The 20,275-nt window shown below is 38.0% G+C and overlaps 1 protein-coding gene across 1 annotated transcript in view; it reads left to right on the top strand.

Moving 5' to 3' along the window:
• The first annotated feature begins 8,547 nt into the window (after window positions 1-8,547).
• The window catches only part of LOC125855816 (uncharacterized), a 14,280-nt gene continuing 2,552 nt past the window's right edge, over window positions 8,548-20,275 (top strand). The window contains exons 1-3 of the mRNA XM_049535505.1: window positions 8,548-8,761; window positions 8,844-8,989; window positions 18,638-18,769. Of these exons, the coding sequence (XP_049391462.1) occupies window positions 8,548-8,761; window positions 8,844-8,989; window positions 18,638-18,769 (492 nt within the window). The remainder of the gene's footprint in view (window positions 8,762-8,843; window positions 8,990-18,637; window positions 18,770-20,275) is intronic.

Here is a 20,275-nt window from a genome sequence, read left to right as displayed (position 1 = left end):
TGTGACGAATATACATATATAATCCGCCTGCAGGGTTTTCACGTGATTACTCATAAACAATAATAAAGAGGTGTCTTCTTTCTCATATCCGAGATATGGTTCTATCAACTAATTATTATTTCACAAATGTAATTTGTTATTATCCAATCCATTAGGAATATTTTGACTCATCATAGAGTCTCACCTTTTAATAGATTAAAATAATAAAGTAAACTACACAGATCATAATAACTATATCAAGATTAAGAGTATAAGCTCATGTAATGGACTAGAGATATTATTTATTAAAATTCAGAACCTAAATACATATCTTAAGTTGGTCCGTTCAATACATGCAAAATGTACTAACACAAGAAGTTGGAATTTTACCATTTCTATAATTAAGATTGAATTATATTTAATCTTGTGTTACAATATAATCATCAAGATGTTTGTCCAACTTTATCTTTGATTTTGAACATTTAATTTATAACTTATAAGAATCGACAATTTTAATCTTATGCGTATGAGTTAAACAACTCCATACCCAAATATCATCTACTATATAAGTAATGGACACACATTTAAACACAATGATCTATTCACACAAAGAATTTATTGTAATAATTAACATAAAACGTAAAGTCTTTATAAAGGATTAAAATCAATACTATAACTCAACCATATGGTTAATAGTATATCCCAACAGTTTAAATGAGAAAAGTCGTCACCTAACAAACTAAGGTGCGTTAGGACACCATTCTATACTAAGATATAAATAACTACGTTTAATTAGACTACATCATTAGAGATCGGGTAGAGTTCAAGTTGCCTCTAAAAAATGTGTTAAATATTTTTTGAGGTCCACAAATGTGGGTTCCTTTGCTTGGTTAATTTATATGGGGAATTAGGTGATAAAGAAAAACAATTGAGTTTACTAAGAAAAAAATAGATGATCAAGTGTAATACCTCAGAGTTCGAACCTACGAATACTTAGTACTTAGCCTAAACCCATCTTGAAATTCTAGTACCAGGTTCCATGAGCCATGGATGGTGTCTGTTGCATTAGTTCAGAGAGACCATATCATGTGTGAGTTCCTTGAATGAGTTTCACGAGTCATGAATCATGGTACGAGCCATGGAAAGTCCTCCTGAACTCAATCTTAGAGGTTGTCATTTAACCTGAGTTCCACAAAGTCACTCCACAATCCGTGCAATGTATTCTTGAATGAGAATAAAAAAAATTCTAAATTTTCTGAGTTCCACGAAAGGAGTCCATGAGTCATGGATCACTCCACGAGTTGTGGATGGTCCTCATGGGCTCAACCTAACATAAATTTTTCAGAAGTTATTTACATCTTTTCTTTATTTCCCAAGTCTTAACCTCGACATTTTAGCATCATTTTCGAAAGTATATCACAGTATTCCCTTAGATTTCTCTCCCCAAACTTAGAGCAAAACTGAAAAAGAGAAAAACCCAGGGTTTCAAGCTTCTCAATCAAGCTCATCTTAAGAACATTTGTTCTTCTAGGTATATAAGACTATCATTGTGAGGAACTAAGTCATTCCTCATACCCTACATCTACAATTTCAATTAGTAAGATCAAACCTAGGTTTATTATCCTATCACGACTCAAGACTACCCCCTAGACATGACATGGTGCCTAGAGCCACGAGTGATCCCAAGCTAACCACATGACATAGTATGACACTAAGATAGCACACACAACTAAACTAACATGGAAATGCAGAATAAAGTATCAAACGACTAGACATAGAAAATAGAGAAAATTTGAATACAACTACTTATGAGTGGAAATACTAATGTCTGAAATAGACTAACATATATGAGTCGCTAGGACAAATCCCTAGGTCGCTCAAACAGTCGAAAATGAAAGTAATGCCCGAATGAACATATGAAATCATAAGTAGTATGTCTCCGAACCATAAGGACTCGCCAAAGTAGTGCAAGACTAGTAAGAGTCTGTACTAACCAAACACCTGATGAGATGTGTCCGAACCTAGATTATGAAACAATATAGGTAGAAAATTATGCGGTCAGTACTCAAATATACTAAATAAGGGGAAATTCATAAACATGACGTAATAACATGATAAATATGTAAGACATTATAATATAATTACCAAGTAAACATAACATGAAAATCGATGATTTGATTTTGATAACTTAACACAAGGTCATGCAATATTCTGAAAATTATAACATAAGTGGGATATACCATTAACCGATACAAACCATGTGATCTACACTGTGGATTTTATTGTTCTTCTCCCAAATCAAAAAGAGAGTGTCCTACTTGTCAAGGTAAGGACCATGAGTTTGAGCTAAGGTGGATCCACTAGCTAAAGCCTGTAAAGACTAAGTCCTAAAAGGGCATGTAGTTCTGAGGCTTAAGAATTTCTACTAAAGGTCCACGAACGCTAAACAAAAATCTTCATCTCAAAAGTTCACTCGGTGCTAAGTATACTCTCAGCGAAAAATATGCATAATCATAGAAACAGTAAGAATATAGTTATATTGAATCATTCATAAAGATTTTTATAATATGAGTAGCTCCTTAAAAATCATGATAACATACATAATCTGAGAGATACTTTTTCTGAAAGTATCTAAATTAGGATAATCATATTAAATTGAACGATACTTTATCTGAAAGCATCCAAAATTCATGAAAATTTGAGTTCATAAAGCTTGCATGTGCAAGGTATCATAATTCAGCACATGTTTGTTTCCTTGAGTTTATCACGAAATTATCATTAATTCCTTGACTATTGCACACTTATTTTGATTCATTAATGATCTGAGAATTCAGCTCTTCATACAGTGCATTTATGAACCAGGTCGGCTTACATATTTCATGTTACTTTTTCAGTCAAGAGAACTCCATAGAACCCAACAATTATGATAACAACTCTGTATATAGTTTATTCATATTTTTTAGTTTGGAATGACCATGTTTTTTTTTAATATAGTAGAACTGATCCATATTAATTAGACTTGTGCCATGAGATGTGAGAACTTCTTGCATATAGTCCATGTTTCGTATCTTGGTCTAGAACACGTTCTGCATGTTATTTAAGTGAAATAATATGTTTTGTTCTATTTAGAAGATGATGATAGGTTTTCTTTGATGCATTTGTAAAATTTCAACCTTTTCAGATATTGTTATCATTAGATAGCCCCTTGAGCCTGTGGCCTTTCATTTGGTAGCCAGAGTGATAGCGCTCAAATTACTTGTAAAACCATTAAACAAATAAGTAGTCGTTAGCAATCTAATTACCCAATATATAAGGTCGGGGTCGAATCCCACATGGAGTGGTATATGAAAGAATTCAATTGCGAAGTCAAATTGTGTCCTAATTCATTGTAGATAGATGGTAACACGGATGAATAAATTTCAAATGTCAAATTAAGATTTGTTTATCAACCAACTTCAACACAATAAACGAAAATGAGTGTTAAGCAACCCAGCAGAATAACAATCTAGGAGTGTACGGAAGTGGGTATCAATTTCAAAAGATGGATCAATAACCTTGATTACTCATGAATAGGTTGGGTCAATCTCAAACATATATTGCATTTCTCAATCATAACATGTATATCATAAGAATTCCTCTCGGACATTCCTATGTATACTTTACTAAAGAACTCATTACCTTATCATATATCTTCTCTCTCGAGCAAATCTAGCATTTAGAGGTGAAACCCCAAATTTCTTTTTCAAGTAAATAAGGAATTCCAAACTAATATGCAAACATCAAATCAATTACCACTTTATATACTCTCTCTCAATAAATAAATGAAGATCTAAAGTGGAATTAAGTTTGCAACCTTAATTCATAAATTAACTGTCACGATCCAAAATATATCTTAGGTGTAACTTAGTGTATAGAACCCTGAGAGGCCCTACACAAGCCACTTAGCATACATCATAAAACATAATAGAAATAGAGATTTCAAAGAAACAATCTTATATCATAAAATGAGCTTGACAAAAGGGAAAGTCTAACATAAGTCTCAATAAGCCATCCATTAAATCAAAAGAAATTATTGGGACGTAACCCATATTGACACCCAATTTTGACTCTCCACAATATAAATTAATCATCGAGCTTCTTAAATTCCCAACAATTTGAAATAATTGACTTCATAAAATTTAAAATATTTTTCAAGTCATTTTAAGTAATTCCGTCATTTTTACGATTTTTAAACTAATATATATATATTCTATATAATTTTGTATGTATTTATGAATATTCAAAAATCATCTCAAAAGATTTTATTTTTTTATTAAGTTAGTTTATTCTAAAGTGATGGCTATAGTTTTAGATTAGTTAGTTTTTATGAAATTCAAAATATTTTTCAAGTTATTTTTATGTAAGTTTTGTCTAATAAATATGTTTTTATAGTTATGTATATAATTAGTATATTTCATAAATATTTGATAATCATCACAAAATCTTTTGTTACTTTAGTTTGGTTGAATTTATGGTTATAATGTTAAATTAATTAGTTTATAATTAAGTTAATTATTTTATTTCATGTAAATTAAGAAGGTCATTAATTAATTTATATTAACTCGTATTATTCAAATTTTAGCCAAACTCACCAATTAATTCAATTTGGCTACGTGTTGAACTTCATTTGGCTATATTGTTAATATTCAGCTCATTACAACAACAACCCAAAGACCCATTCCCAATTTCAACCAATACAACACCATAACAATAAAATCAGCGGCCCAATTCTACATCCAGACACAACCCGACCCAGTTCCAATACAAAGAAACCCATCCAAACAATACAATACAATACCCGACCCACCCATGTACGTCTTCTTCACCCATCAGTACCCATGCCTGAAACAACCATCGCCCTCATGTCTCCTTTTACTCCCTTTCGCGGAGTCACAGGGCTTTTTCCCATCCCCTTCACTGTTGCTTCGAAAAGAGCAGAAGAATTCAAAAAATTTAACAAACGGATTTCCCCCAATCTTCCCCTATAAATACCCATCGTTTCTTGAGGGAGAAAGGGTGGAGAAACATAGCTTCATAAAAAGAAATTGGTTTACTATAGTCAGAAAGTTTTGATTTTTGAGTCATAAGGTTTCCTTTTGAAGCTTCCATTAGAGCTTTCCGTTGGAGGTGTAGAAATCACTACTTTCAAGCTCGCTCGCTGCCCTCGAAAAGGTATCATTCCTTTTCTGATTTTAGTTTCTTTTTGTCGTGACTTAATGGTTGCTTAGTTTCATGGTTTGGTGTCGTGATCTTCTGTTCAAATTGATGTGATGACTATTTGATTCCATTCCTAGTCTTTAACATGATTGTTTTCATTTAGTTACGAAATATGGTTTCTTCCTCTCTATTTATAATGTTATCCCTGTTAATCTTGTTCTGTTTCCAGCTGGATTTCTGAAATGTTTTTGTGATTCCCTGGCGACATGTAACATCCGGTAAGTTGAAATAACTATGAAGAGGCTTAAAAATCGTAAATAGTCATTTTTGGAATAAAATTTAAAATCTGGAAAATTGGTTAAGTGTAGAAATCAGTGAGTTTTTGGCCGACTTTGAGCAGCCAGAACTCCTAGATCAGGATGAGTTAGGTGTAGTTCCAGTTGTGATTGCGAAGCTTGTGGAATGATCTTTCCAACGCCATCGAGTTTGCTAGATTCCGAGTTCGTATGAGTGAGTTATGCCCTTTGAAAGTTGGGCAGTTGGCAGGGAATCCGTCTGGAAATTTTAAGAGCATTTTGGTCTTTTCCCTAGCTATTTCTTTTGGGGTTATATTGTTGTGTTAGGCTGATTTTTGGATCATTTGGTCCCATTTTAAAGAGTAAGAGCTAGGGCTTGTGAGTGAAGAGGAGAAGAAGAGGAGAAGAAGAGAAGAAAGAGGAGATCTATCAAGTTTCCGTCAAAGATCGTCGTGGATATCGTCGGGGGTGATCCCTACTAGGTATGTGAGTTCATAGTGTTGGGTTGATTCTTTCCCCCATATACCAAACTCATTTTATTTTCGAGAAAAGATTGGTTATGTTGTTGAAGTTGTTNGAGTTTGCTAGATTCCGAGTTCGTATGGGTGAGTTATGACCTTTGAAAGTTGGGCAGTTGGCAGGGAATCCGTCCGGAAATTTTAAGAGCATTTTGGTCTTTTCCCTAGCTATTTCTTTTGGGGTTATATTGTTATGTTAGGCTGATTTTTGGATCATTTGGTCCCATTTGAAAGAGTAAGAGCTAGGGCTTGTGAGTAAAGAGGAGAAGAAGAGGAGAAGAAGAGAAGAAAGAGGAGATCTATCAAGTTTCCGTCAAAGATCGTCGTGGATATCGTCGGGGGTGATCCCTACTAGGTATGTGAGTTCATAGTGTTGGGTTGATTCTCTCCCCCATATACCAAACTCATTTTATTTTCGAGAAAAGATTGGTTATGTTGTTGAAGTTGTTGGGTTGTGTTGTTGATGTTGTTGATTGTGTTGTTGAAGTTCTTGTTGGTTGTGGGACATGATTTAGTTGTGTGTTTGAGTTGAATATCTTGTATGTTGAGGGATTTTATGATCCTTAGTGTTTGGGGCTGAATCTATTAAAGTTAGGGTGGTTTAGAGTTGGAAAAAGAAGGGAGAAAAGTCGAATTTTCTGGGCAAGGGGCTGGCGTGTCGCGCCCCAAAAGGGACTCTGAAGTCCAGCCTTTGGGGCGGCGCGCCTAGCGGAGCGCCAGCAGGTCCCCTCTGAGCTTCAAGGGCTGGCGCTCTGCGCCTTGCAGAACGCCAAGGACGCCAAGTTCCCCCATTCTTTACACACTTTCTCATGCATGTTCCTTGGTATTGTACCTATGTTTGATAGTTGTTTTCAACACTCTAAGGTACATTTACACATCCCGAACTCATCCATAAACATGTGATCATATACCTTGAATCCATAGTTCAATTCAAGGCAAGTTAGGATCGAAGTCAAGGGAAGTTAGAGTCAAGTAAAGCAAAGTTAAGAAGTAAGTCCAAGCAAGTCTCTAAAGCTTTTCAAGAGTCGTTATTAAACGTTTTACCTTTGTTTAAGGTTCAAGTTCAAGTCGAGTAAAGAGTATAGAGTTCAAGCCAAGAGAAGAGTAGTTAAGTCAAGAGCATAAAGTCGAGTCCATTTCTCGAAAGTTATTAGGAACTATGTATTTCCCAAAGAAGTTTCTAAATGTGTTTTTTTTTTTACATTTGAGTAAGAAAGGAACATCAATACCAAGAAAGTCTTTGGGGCTAGTTTTTGAGCAATTATTTCAAACTAAAGAAAGATGTGTTTAAAACACTTATGAGCTAAAGTATATTTTTTGGGAGTAGTCTTGAGCACCGAGTTGGGGACACGAGTTCATATTAACTCAACTCTCCATAAGAACCATGCGGCCAACATGGGATTTTCTCGGGTCATACTTTTTAGATGATCACGAAAGTTAAGCTAGTTGATCCGCTTAATAAAGATAGCTTCCTAGACCACGGCCAGTTATAGGATGGTCCTTGGGCAACGTGAGGTAGAACGTTGTCTCACCACTAGGGCTTATGGTGGTGATTGCTGGTTAAAGAATCTCCCACTAAAGTTATATTACTTCTATATAAGTAAAGTTGAGTTTGTTATTGTTTTATCATTAACGAGCTAAGTTGTTCACACTATTTTACAAGCTTTGTATATTGCATATGTCTTATTGCTTTATATATTGAGTTCAGTTATGCATAAGTCGAACAGAGCCAAGGTAAGTGCTCTCTTATACCCTTTTCAATCTTAAGTTGCGGTTTCGCTTTCCATTTCGCATACTCGTACATTCAATGTACTGATGCCAGTTGGCCTACATCTTATGACGATGCAGATACAGGTACCCCGGATCAGCATCCAGCACGCCGTTGATCCAGTTGAGCACTCCATAGTCAGTGGTGAGCCTCCTTGCTTTCCAGAGGACTCAGTTGTTTTGTTCTCTTAGTTTTGCTTCATTAGGATGTTGCGGGGTCTGTCCCAACATCCATCTCAGTATTATAGAGGCTTCATAGACAATCAATCAGTTAGTTTTGAGTCTCTCATCTATGTATATATGTAAATATTCTATTTTGAGATTCGAGTTGCCTTTGTGGCCAGATGTTATAAGTTAAGTTGTTTTGTAACCTTGCTTTTGCATTGAGTTATTCTGTTGAGTTAGGTTTCCGCTGAGTTAAGAAAGCTAGGCCAAGGGTTCGCTTGGTGCCAGAAATGGTCTCCGGGTGCCGGTCCCGCCCAGAGAACTTCATTGAGGTGTTGAAGAAGATTTTTGATATGATGCATGTGGCAGATACTGAGCGGTTTGAACTAGCTGCGTATCAATTGAAGGATGTTGCTAGAACTTGGTTCGACCAGTGGAAAGAGGGCAGAGCTGAGGATGCACCACCTGCGAGTTGGGCCTGTTTTGAGGAAGCTTTCTTAGGGCATTTCTTTTCTCGAGAATTGAGAGAGGCCAAGGTACGTGAGTTCCTCACATTTAAGCAGGAGGCTTTGAGTGTTCAAGAGTACAGGTTGAAGTTCACACAACTATCCCGCTATGCTCCGGAGATGGTAGCGGACATGAGAAATAGAATGAGCTTGTTTGTTGTTGGGCTGTCTAGGTTGTCAAGTAAGGAAGGTAGGGCTACAATGCTTATCGGGGACATGTACATATCCAGGTTAATGGTCTATGTACAACAGGTTGAGAAAGAGAAGCTGAGGGACAGGGAAGAGTTCAGAAGTAAGAGAGCCAAGACCGGTAACGAGTCCAGGCAGCAGAAAGGTAATTCAAACCGTTCCTCCTTTCAGCATAGGCAAAAGGGACCTGCTCCATCATCTGCTAGAGCACCTGCACCCTGATACAGAGAGGAATTTAATGGCCAGAATTCGAAGGACTTCAAGGCTAGACCAACACAGTCTTCAGATAGTGTGGCACAAAGAGGTAGTTTGTTTTCGGCATGTGCTAGGTGTGGAAGAGTCCATCCAGGGAAGTGTCGTCAGGGCCAGACAGGTTTCTTTAAGTGTGGACAAGAGGGTCATTTCATGAAGGAGTGCCCTAAGAATAAGCAAGGTAGTGAAAATTTGGGCAGTAGGGCCCAATCTTTTTCAGTTGCTCCCCCAGACAGGATGACACCTAGAGGAGCTTCTTCTAGTACCGGCGGAGGAGCAAACCACCTTTATGCAATCACCAGTCGCCATGAGCAAGAGAATTCTCCTAATGTTGTCACTGGTATGATTAAAGTCTTTGCTTTTGATGTGTATGCTTTGCTAGATTCAGGAGCAAGTTTATCTTTTGTAACTCCTTATGTTGCAAATAAGTTTGATGTTCTTCCAGAAAGACTTTGTGAACCTTTTTGTGTTTCTACATCTGTTAGGGAGTCTATTCTAGCAGAAAAAGTTTATCGTGATTGTCCTGCTACTATCAATCACAAGAGCACCATGGCTGATTTGGTTGAGTTAGATATGGTAAATTTCGATGTCATTCTAGGTATGGATTGACTTCATGTCTGTTATGGATCATTAGACTGTAGAACTCGAGTGGTCAAGTTTTAGTTTTCGAATGAGCCAATCTTAGGCTGGAGTAGTAGTTCAGCAGTGCCTAAATGTCGTTTCATTTCGTACCTTAAGGCAAGAAAGTTAGTTTGGAAGGGTTGTGTCTATCACTTAGTCCGAGTTCATGACTCTAGTGTTGAGATACCTCCTTTTCAGTCAGTTCCTATAATAAGAGAGTTTCCAGAAGTTTTCCCTGATGATCTACCCAGAATTCCTCCTGAGAGAGAAATAGATTTCGGCGTAGATCTCAATCTAAATACTCGTCCTATATCTATTCCGCCATATAGAATGGCACCAGCAGAGTTGAAAGAGCAGTTGAAAGATCTCCTAGATATGGTTTCATTCGACCGAGTGTCTCACCTTGGGGCGCTCCGGTCTTGTTTGTGAGAAAGAAAGATGGTTCCCTTAGGATGTGGATAGATTACCGCCAGTTGAACAAGGTTACCATCAAGAACAAGTACCCTATTCCGAGGATTGATGATCTTTTCGATCAACTTCAGGGTGCCACTTGTTTTTCGAAGATTGACCTCAGATCAGGCTATCATCAGTTAAGAGTAAGGGGAGGTGATATTCCAAAGACAGCTTTCAGGACCAAGTACGGTCATTATGAGTTTTTAGTCATGTATTTTGGTTTGACCAATGCACCGAAAACTTTCATGGACTTGATGAATCGAGTCTTCAAACCTTATTTAGATACGTTTGTTATCGTCTACATTGATGACATACTAGTCTATTCAAGGAATAAAAAAGATCATGCTAGTCATCTCAGAATAGTTCTTCAGACTTTGAAAGATAATGAGTTGTATGCCAAGTTCTCTAAGTGTTAGTTTTGGCTTAATTCTGTGGCATTCCTAGGGCACATTGTGTCCGGTGATGGAATTAAAGTTGATACTCAGAAAATTGAGGCAGTGCAGAATTGGCCTAGACCCATATCTCCAACTGAAATTAAGAGTTTCTTGGGTTTAGCTGGCAATTATAGAAGGTTTTTTGAGGGGTTCTTGTCTATTGCATCTCCTTTGACAAAGTTGACTCAGAAGACAGTGAAATTTCAATGGTCTGAAGCTTGTGAGAAAAGCTTTTAGGAATCGAAACAGAGGTTGATTTCTGCTCCAGTTTTGACGCTACCAGAAGGTACTCAAGGTCTTGTGGTGTATTGTGATGCTTCTAGAATTGGTTTGGGTTGTGTCTTAATGCAGAATGGCAAGGTTATATCTTCTGCCTCCAGACAGTTGAAAGTTCTTGAGAAGAATTACCCAACCCATGACTTGGAGTTAGCTGCGGTAGTATTTGCTTTAAAGATATGGCGTCCTTACTTTTATGGTGTGCATGTCGATGTATTCACTAATCACAAGAGCCTTTAGTATGTGCTTACTCAGAAAGAGCTTAATCTCAGAAAGAGGAGGTGGTTAGAATTACTCAAGGACTATGACCTGAGTATTCTTTACCACCGAGGTAAGGCTTATGTTGTTGCTTATTCTTTGAGCAGGTTGTCTATGGGTAGTACCACCCATATTGATGAAGGGAGGAGAGAGTTAACAAAAGATGTGCACAGACTGGCATACCTGTGAGTCAGACTTACAAATTCCGCAGAGGGGGAAACAACAGTGGTGAATGGGGCCGAGTCATCACTAGTGTCAGAAGTGAAAGAGAAACAAGATCAAGATCCCATTTTGCTTGAGTTGAAGGCAAATGTTCAAAAGCAAAGAGTATATCTTTTGAACAAGAGGGAGATGGTGTTTTGAGATCTCAAGGTAGATTGTGTGTACCTATGGTAGATGGACTCCAAGAAAGGATTATGGAGGAAGCTCATAGCTCCAGATATTCCATTCATCCGGGTTCCACAAAGATGTATCGTGATTTGACAGAAGTTTATTGGTGGAATGGCATGAAAAAAGGCATTGTAGAGTTTGTTGCTAAGTGTCCAAATTGCCAACAAGTGAAAGTTTAACACCAAAGGCCCGTTGGTTTGGCTCAGAGGATAGAACTTTCAGAATGGAAGTGGGATATGATCAACATGGATTTCATCACAGGGTTGCCAAAGTCTCGCAGACAACATGATTCTATTTGGGTGATTGTCGACCGAATGAAAAAGTCAGCTCATTTTCTACCAGTAAAGACTACCAATACAACAGAAGATTATGCCAAGTTGTATGTTCAAGAGATAGTGAGACTTCATGGAGTCCCAATCTCCATTATTTCAGATAGAGGTGCACAGTTTACTGCACAGTTCTGGAAATCTTTTCAGAAAGGCTTGGGTTCGAAGGTGAACTTAAGTACAGCCTTTCATCCTCAGACTGATGGGCAAGCCGAGCGTACTATTCAGACTTTAGAAGATATGTTGAGGGCTTGTGTGATCGATTTCAAAGGTAATTGGGATGATCACCTACCTCTCGTTGAGTTTGCCTACAACAACAGTTATCACTCTAGCATCGAGATGGCTCCTTATGAAGCTCTTTATGGGAGAAGATGTAGATCTCATATTGGATGGTTTGAAGTTGGCGAAGCAGGATTGATAGGACCAGACTTAGTTCACCAAGCTATGGAGAAGGTGAAAGTGATTCAAGAGAGATTGAAAACGGCACAGAGTCGTCAAAAATCCTACACTGACGTTATGAGAAGGGCGTTAGAGTTTGAAGTATATGATTGGGTATACTTGAAAGTTTCACCCATGAAGTGGGTTATGAGGTTTGGTAGGAATGGGAAACTTAGTCCCCGGTATATTGGACTTTACCGCATAGCCAAGAGGATTGACAATGTTGCTTATGAGTTGGAGTTACCACAGGAACTAACAGCGGTTCATCCGGTATTTCACATCTCTATGTTGAAGAAGTGCATTGGCGATCCTTCATGGATCCTGCTAACTAAAAGTATTAGGATCAAGGATAACTTATCTTATGAGGAGGTTCCTGTTCAGATTTTAGATCGTCAAGTTTGTAGGTTGAGAACGAAAGATATAGCCTCAGTCAAGGTCCTATGGAGGAACTAATTTGTTGAGGAAGCCACTTGGGAAGCCAAAGAGGACATGAAGAATAGATATCCACATCTCTTTAAATCCGGAGGAACCGCAGATTAAGGTATTAATTTCCTTCTTAGTGCTTTTTTAATCATAATGAGCATGTTGTTGTTGCGTTTGCATAATTGCTTGTTGGGTGTTTGAGTTTGATGTTACACCCTTAGCCATGTTAAGAGTAATGTCATTTGAGGAAGAATGTTCCCAAGGGGGAGATATTGTAACTTCTGGTAAGCTAAAATAACTATGAAGAGGCTTAAAAATTGGAAATAGTTATTTTTGGAATGAAAGTTAAAATCTGGAGAAATTGGTTGTGTAGAAATCAGTGAGTTTTTGGCCGACTTTGAGCAGTCATAACTCCTAGCTCAGGATGAGTTAGGTGTAGTTCCAGTTTTGATTGCGAAGCTTGTGAAATGATATTTCCAACGCCACCGAGTTTGCTTTATTCCGAGTTCGTATGGGTGAGTTATGCCCTTTGAAAGTTGGGCAGTTGGTAGGGAATCCGTTCAGAAATATTAAGGGCATTTTGGTCTTTTCCTATCTATTTCTTTTGGGGTTATATTGTTGTGTTAGGCTGATTTTTGGATCATTTGGTCCCATTTTAAAGAGTAAGAGCTAGGGCTTGTGAGTGAAGAGGAGAAGAAGAGGAGAAGAGGAGAAGAAGAGGAGAAGAGGAGAAGAAGAGAAGAAAGGGGAGATTTATCAAGTTTCTGTCAAAGATTGTTGTGGATATCGTCGGGGGTGATCCCTACTAGGTATGTGAGTTCATAGTGTTGTGTTGATCCTTTCCCCCACACACCAAACTCGTTTTATTTTTGTGAAAAGATTTGTTATGTTGTTGAAGTTGTTGGGTTGTGTTGTTGATGTTGTTGATTGTGTTGTTGAAGTTCTTATTGGTTTTGGGACATGATTTGGTTGTGTGTTTGAGTTGAATCTCCTGTATATTGAGGGATTTTATGATCCTTAGTGTTTAGGGTTGAATCCATTGAAGTTAGGGTGATTTAGAGTTGGAAAAAGAAGGAAGAAAAGTCGAATTTTCTGGGCAAGGGGCTGGCGCTTCGCGCCTGCCAGCGCACCCTAATAGCAACTCTGAAGTCCAGCCTTTGGGGAGGCGCGCCTAGCAAGCGCCAGCAGGTCCCCTCTGAGCTTCAAGGGCTGGCATTCTGCGCCTAGCAGAGCGCCAAGGACGCCAAGTTGCCCTATTCTTTATACACTTTCTCATGCATGTTCCTTGGTATTGTACCTATGTTTTATAGTTGTTTTCAACACTCTAAGGTACATTTAGACATCCTGAACTCATCCATAAACATGTGATCATATACCTTGAATCCATAGTTCAATTCAAGGCAAGTTAGGATCGAAGTCAAGGGAAGTTAGAGTCAAGTAAAGCAAAGTTAAGAAGTAAGTCCAAGCAAGTCTATAAAGCTTTTCAAGAGTCGTAATTAAACGTTTTACCTTTGTTTAAGGTTCAAGTTCAAGTCGAGTAAAGAGTATAGAGTTCATGCCAAGTGAAGAGTCTCAAGTTTCAAGTTAAGTCTAGAGCATAAAGTCAAGTCCATTTCTCGAAAGTTATTAGGGAACTATGTATTTCCCAAAGAAGTTTCTAAATGTTTTTTTTTTTTTACATTTGAGTAAGAAAGGAACATCAATACCAAGAAGGCCTTTGGGGCTAGTTTTTGAGCAATTATCTCAAACTAAAGAAAGATGTGTTTAAAACACTTATGAGCTAAAGTATATTTTTTGGGAGTAGTCTTGAGCACCGAGTTGGGGACACGAGTTCATATTAACTCAACTCTCCATAAGAACCATGCGGCCAACATGGGAGTTTCTCGAGTCATACTTTTTAGATGATCACGAAAGTTAAGCTAGTGGATCCACTAAGTAAAGATAACTTCCTATACCATTGCCAGGTATTGGATGGTCCTTGGGCAACGTGTGGTAAAATGTTGTATCACCACTAGGGCTCATGGTGATGATTGTCGGTTAAAGAATCTCCCACTAAAGTTATATTACTTCTATATAAGTAAAGTTGAGTTTGTTATTGTTTTATCATTAACGAGCTAAGTTGTTCACACTATTTTACAAGCTTTGTATATTGCATATGTCTTATTGTTTTATATTTTGAGTTCAGTTATTCATAAGTCGAACAGAGCCAAGGTAAGTGTTCTCTTGTACCCTTTTCAAGCTTAAGTTGCGGTTTAGCTTTCCATCTCGCATACTCGTACATTCAATGTACTGATACCAGTTGGCCTGCATCTTATGTCGATGCAGATACAGGTAACCTGGATCGACTATTTTCACCATTTTTAAGCTGAAAATTAGAGAAATTAGAGAAACGCATTTCTAGGATCAAGTGAAATATAGATTTTCTCGACTTAAGTCCTTGACGAAAGTTGTTCTACGCGTTGGGCTCATCATCGTGGCATAATTTGTTTTATCAATTGCGTAGCATATCACATTTTAGTGTTGGGACAGCAAGGGTTTGGTTATATTTGAATGTTTTGAAGCGTATTACGACCTTAAGATCGAGTATCGAGGGAGTATTGAGTAAAAGTCATTAGGCCACGTGAATTTAGCGAAAAAGGAATGTTAAGTCTATTCCCTAGTTACGACATGTTTCCTTAAAGTTTAGAGGCAATGTATTTGGGTTGTTATCCTTGATATACTTGTAGCCGTGATTGTTGATTGTTGGCTGCTCGAGTTGATATAATCCTCCTTTGTCNGTTTCTCGAGTCATACTTTTTAGATGATCACGAAAGTTAAGCTAGTGGATCCACTGAGTAAAGATAACTTTCTATACCACTGCCAGGTATTGGATGGTCCTTGGGCAACGTGAGGTAAAATGTTGTATCACCACTAGGGCTCATGGTGGTGATTGTCGGTTAAAGAATCTCCCACTAAAGTTATATTACTTCTATATAAGTAAAGTTGAGTTTGTTGTTGTTTTATCATTAACGAGCTAAGTTGTTCACACTATTTTACAAGCTTTGTATATTGCATATGTCTTATTGTTTTATATTTTGAGTTCAGTTATTCATAAGTCGTACAGAGCCAAGGTAAGTGTTCTCTTGTACCCTTTTCAAGCTTAAGTTGCGGTTTAGCTTTCCATCTCGCATACTCGTACATTCAATGTACTGATACCAGTTGGCCTACATCTTATGTCGATGCAGATACAGGTACCCTGGATCGACTTTTTTCACCATTTTTAAGCTGAAAATCAGAGAAATTAGAGAAACCCATTTCTAGGATCAAGTGAAATATAGATTTTCTCGACTTAAGTCCTTGACGAAAGTTGTTCTACGCGTTGGGCTCATCATCGTGGTATAATTTGTTTTATCAATTGCGTAGCATATCACATTTTAGTGTTGGGACAGCAAGGGTTTGGTTATATTTGAATGTTTTGAAGCGTATTACGACCTTAAGATCGAGTATCGAGGGAGTATTGAGTAAAAGTCATTAGGCCACGTGAATTTAGCGAAAAAGGAATGTTAAGTCTATTCCCTAGTTACGACATGTTTCCTTAAAGTTTAGAGGCAATGTATTTGGGTTGTTATCCTTGATATACTTGTAGCCGTGATTGTTGATTGTTGGCTGCTCGAGTTGATATAATCCTCCTTTGTCGGGATTCTTATTCAATTAGTAGTGTCCCTTTGTTGGACATGACTTAGAGGCTATTTGTGTAGGTTGCTTATAACTAAATTGCTCGCCTTTAGCGGTTGGATTGTTATTATTGCCGTTGTGGCTATTGTGGTTAGCTGCAGGAATGTGATCTATGCCTAGAAGGGCTATGTTCTACCTACAGGGCTATATGGATGCCTAACAGGGCTATGAGTTGCCTACAGGGCTATATTGACGCCTAAGAAGGCTGTGTACTTCCTACAGGGCCATGTTGTTGCCTAAGAGGGCTATGAGTTTTCTACAAGCTACATTGATGCCTAAGGGAGCTATGTGATACCTAAGGGGCTATATTAATGCTTAAGAGGGCTATGTGACTGCCTACGGGGCTAAGGGACTACTGATAGGGGTATATAGACCTCTGTAGACCTGGTAGAATTAGAGATGGTTGATTTTGACGTCATTATGGGTATGGACTGATTAGCATCTTGTTATTTTAATGTTGAGTGCCGGACAAAGATTGTTAGATTCCACTTTCCAGGTGAGGCAGTTCGGGAATGGAAAGGTGATACAACAACGTCGAAATGTAGGTTTATTTCCTATCTTAAGGCAAGGATGATGATTACCATGGGTTGTATTTTTCATCTTGTTCACGTTCATGATATAGATGCAGAACCACCGACTTTTCATTCTATTCCAGTAGTTAATGAATTTCTAGATGTATTTCCAGACGAACTCCCTGGTATCCCTCCAGAACGGGAAATTGATTTTTCTATCGATATGCTACCAAGTACACAACCCATATCTATCCCTCCTTATAGAATGGCTCCTGCTGAGCTAAAGGAGTTGAAGGATCAGCTGAAAGACTTGCTGGATAAAGGCTTTATTAGGCCTAGTGCTTCACCATGGGGTGCACCAGTGTTGTTCGTAAGGAAGAAAGATAGTTCACTAAGAATGTGTATCGATTATCGACAACTAAATAAGGAAACTATAAGGAAAAAGTATCCCCTTCCGAGGATAAATGACTTGTTTGATCAGTTACAAGGTGCTAAGTGTTTCTCAAAGATTGATTTAAGATCAGGGTACCACCAGATACGAGTTTGGGAGAAAGATGTTCTAAAGACATCTTTTAGAACTAGATATGGACACTTTGAGTTCTTGGTAATGTCTTTTGGATTAACTAATGCCCCAGTAGTGTTCATAGACTTGATGAATAGTATATTCAAGCCGTATCTAGACTTGTTTGTGATTGTATTTATTGATTATATTTTGGTGTATTCATGTTCAAAAGATGAGCATGCAAATCATCTACGAGCAGTCCTTCAGGTTCTTCGAGACCGAGAACTTTATGCAAAGTTTTCTAAGTCTGAGTTCTGGTTAAACTCTGTAGCTTTCTTAGGCCATATTGTATCAGATGTAGGCATTGCGATTGATACATAAAAGATTGAGGTCGTAAAGACTTAGCCCAGACTGATGACTCCGACTGAGGTTCGTAGTTTCTTAGGGTTAGCTGGGTACTACAGAAGGTTTGTAGAGGGATTTTCTTCAATTTCAGGCCCATTAACGAAGCTAACTCAAAAAGCAGCTAAGTTCTAGCGGACTAAGGCTTGTGAGCACAGTATCCAGTAGCTGAAGGACAGGTTGACATTTGCACCAGTTCTTGCATTACCAAACGGTTCAGAAGGCTATGTGGTGTATTGTGATGCTTCTGGTGTTGGGTTGGGATGTGTTCTAATGCAACATGGTAAGGTTATCGCATATGCTTCAAGGCAGTTGAGGAAGTATGAGAAGAACTATCCGACCCATGATTTAGAGTTGGCTGCAGTTGTGCATGCGTTAAAGATCTGGAGACGCTATTTGTATGGAATTCATGTTGACATCTTCACAGATCATAAGAGCCTTCAATATATATTTAGACAGAATGAGTTAAATTTGCGACAGTGTCGATGGCTTGACTTACTGACAGACTACGACATGGATATTTTATATCATCCAGGAAAGGCGAATGTGGTAGTCGATGCCCTCAGTCAAAATTTTTTGGGTAGTTTATCCCACTTAAGTGTTGAGAAGCGGGAGCTAGCACGAGAGCTTCATCAGTTAGCTAGCTTAGGAGTCAGATTATTAGAGGCAGACGATAGTGAGGTCACAATTCAGGATACAACGGTATCATCTTTAGTTGCAGAAGTAAAATCACGGCAACAATAGGATCCTAGCTTAGATAAGCTTAGAGCCAAGGCTCAGGATCCACAGTCTTTAGCATTTGATATATCAGAAGATGGAGTCTTCATATACAACGGTAGATTGTGTGTTCCAAATATTGCAGGGCTTCGACATTGAATTATGGAAGAGGCACATCATTCTCGTTATTCTATTCACCCTGGTTCGACGAAGATGTACCATGATATTAAGGAGATCTATTGGTGGCACGGGATGAAGAAGGATGTTACTGAATTTGTGGCACAGTGTCCTAACTGCCAACAGGTGAAGGTTGAGCACCAAAAGCCCGCTGGGCTAGTTCAGGAAATAGCCATTCCTTTATGGAAGTGGGAAGCAATTAATATGGATTTTATTACAGGGTTACCTCAATCGCGTCGCATGTTTGACTCTATTTGGGTAATTGTTGATAGACTAACAAAATCAGCCCACTTTTTACCAGTCAGGGCTACTTTTTCGACCGAAGACTATGAAGGGCTCTATATTACAGAGATTGTTAGGCTACACGGTGTCCCAGTATCTATTATCTCTGATAAAGGCGCACAATTTACCGCCAACTTCTGGAAGTCCTTCCAGAAAGGACTGGGGACACAGGTTAATCTTAGTACTGCCTTTCACCCTCAGACAGATGGCTAGATTGAGCGCACAATTTTGACACTCGAAGATATTTTACGGGTGTGCGCGCTAGACTTCAAGGGGAGTTGGGATGACCACTTACCTCTTATAGAGTTCGCATATAATAATAGTTATCATTCCAGCATCGGGACGGCACCTTATGAGGCTTTGTATGGGAGAAAATGTAGATCCCCCATTGGATGGTTCGAGGTAGGTGAGTCAGGGTTGATTGGACCCGACTTAGTCCAGCAGACAGTGGATAAAGTTAAGCTCATTCGGGAGAGGCTACTAACCACTCAAAGCCGACAGAAGGGATTTAGAGTTTTGTGTCAATGACTGGGTATTCTTAAAAGTATTGATGTGAGGTCAAAATACATATTTTTAATCATTATTTGCCTCACATTTAGTATTTATATTTGTCCTTTATGAGCATAAATTTTATGGATTGTGCTAAATTGTGTATTTTATTTGTAGGATTAAATTGATGGAAAATTGGAGATGTTTGGAGCTAAAATGAATTAAAGATGGAAAGTTGAAGAAGGAAATCAAGCAGGCAGCTTAATGGAAATAAGTTAATATAATATTAATATAATTTATATGCAAATAAGGAAAGAAAAACTTACCTGCTGGTCCACGTATCAGGTAGCAACATCAAAAGAAGTTACACGCACAAACTTGGAAGCTACACGCGGAGAAAAAGGAATCCAATTCCTTTCGGGTTTTGATTTCCTAATTTGTTTGGACTCAATTATTTTATTTAGGGTTTCCTACATATATAAATAGGACATGGAAATAATTAGAGGGAGGCCAAGAACCAAGATACAAGACACAATAGAAATTTTCTTCTAGCTTAGGAACTTTGGAAGAGCCGCCGTGGAGGCCGGAGAATTGTGGTTTATTCTTTCTTCTCCTTTATTATTTATTTGTGATTAATAAAAGATAGTTTAGCTATTGTTCTTAACTTTTTATGATTAACACAAGCATATTTATTTTAATAAATTTTGATTGTGTTTTTGAGATAATGAGTAGCTAACTTTCATAACTAGGGTTGTGGGAACCATGAACAATTAACAAAGTATGAATAGTAAATAAGCAATTCTTGACTAGTATTTTGCATGCATTGATAATTCTTTCGTTTAGAAGTCTTTTTAACGGTGGCCAACGTTAGAACTCGCCTTGTTACTACTTGCCGGACCAAGGAGGTAATTAACAAGAAAAGAATTATCAACATAGATTTAGTGTGATACTATCTAATAGGCTAGTGTCGATTGGTGCGAAGTAATAACTAAG

Source organism: Solanum stenotomum, chromosome 2, assembly GCF_019186545.1.
Source record: "Solanum stenotomum isolate F172 chromosome 2, ASM1918654v1, whole genome shotgun sequence".
Lineage (NCBI taxonomy): Eukaryota > Viridiplantae > Streptophyta > Magnoliopsida > Solanales > Solanaceae > Solanum > Solanum stenotomum.
Note: the sequence above shows the minus strand (reverse complement) of the source record. Positions and strands in the feature narration are given on the sequence as shown.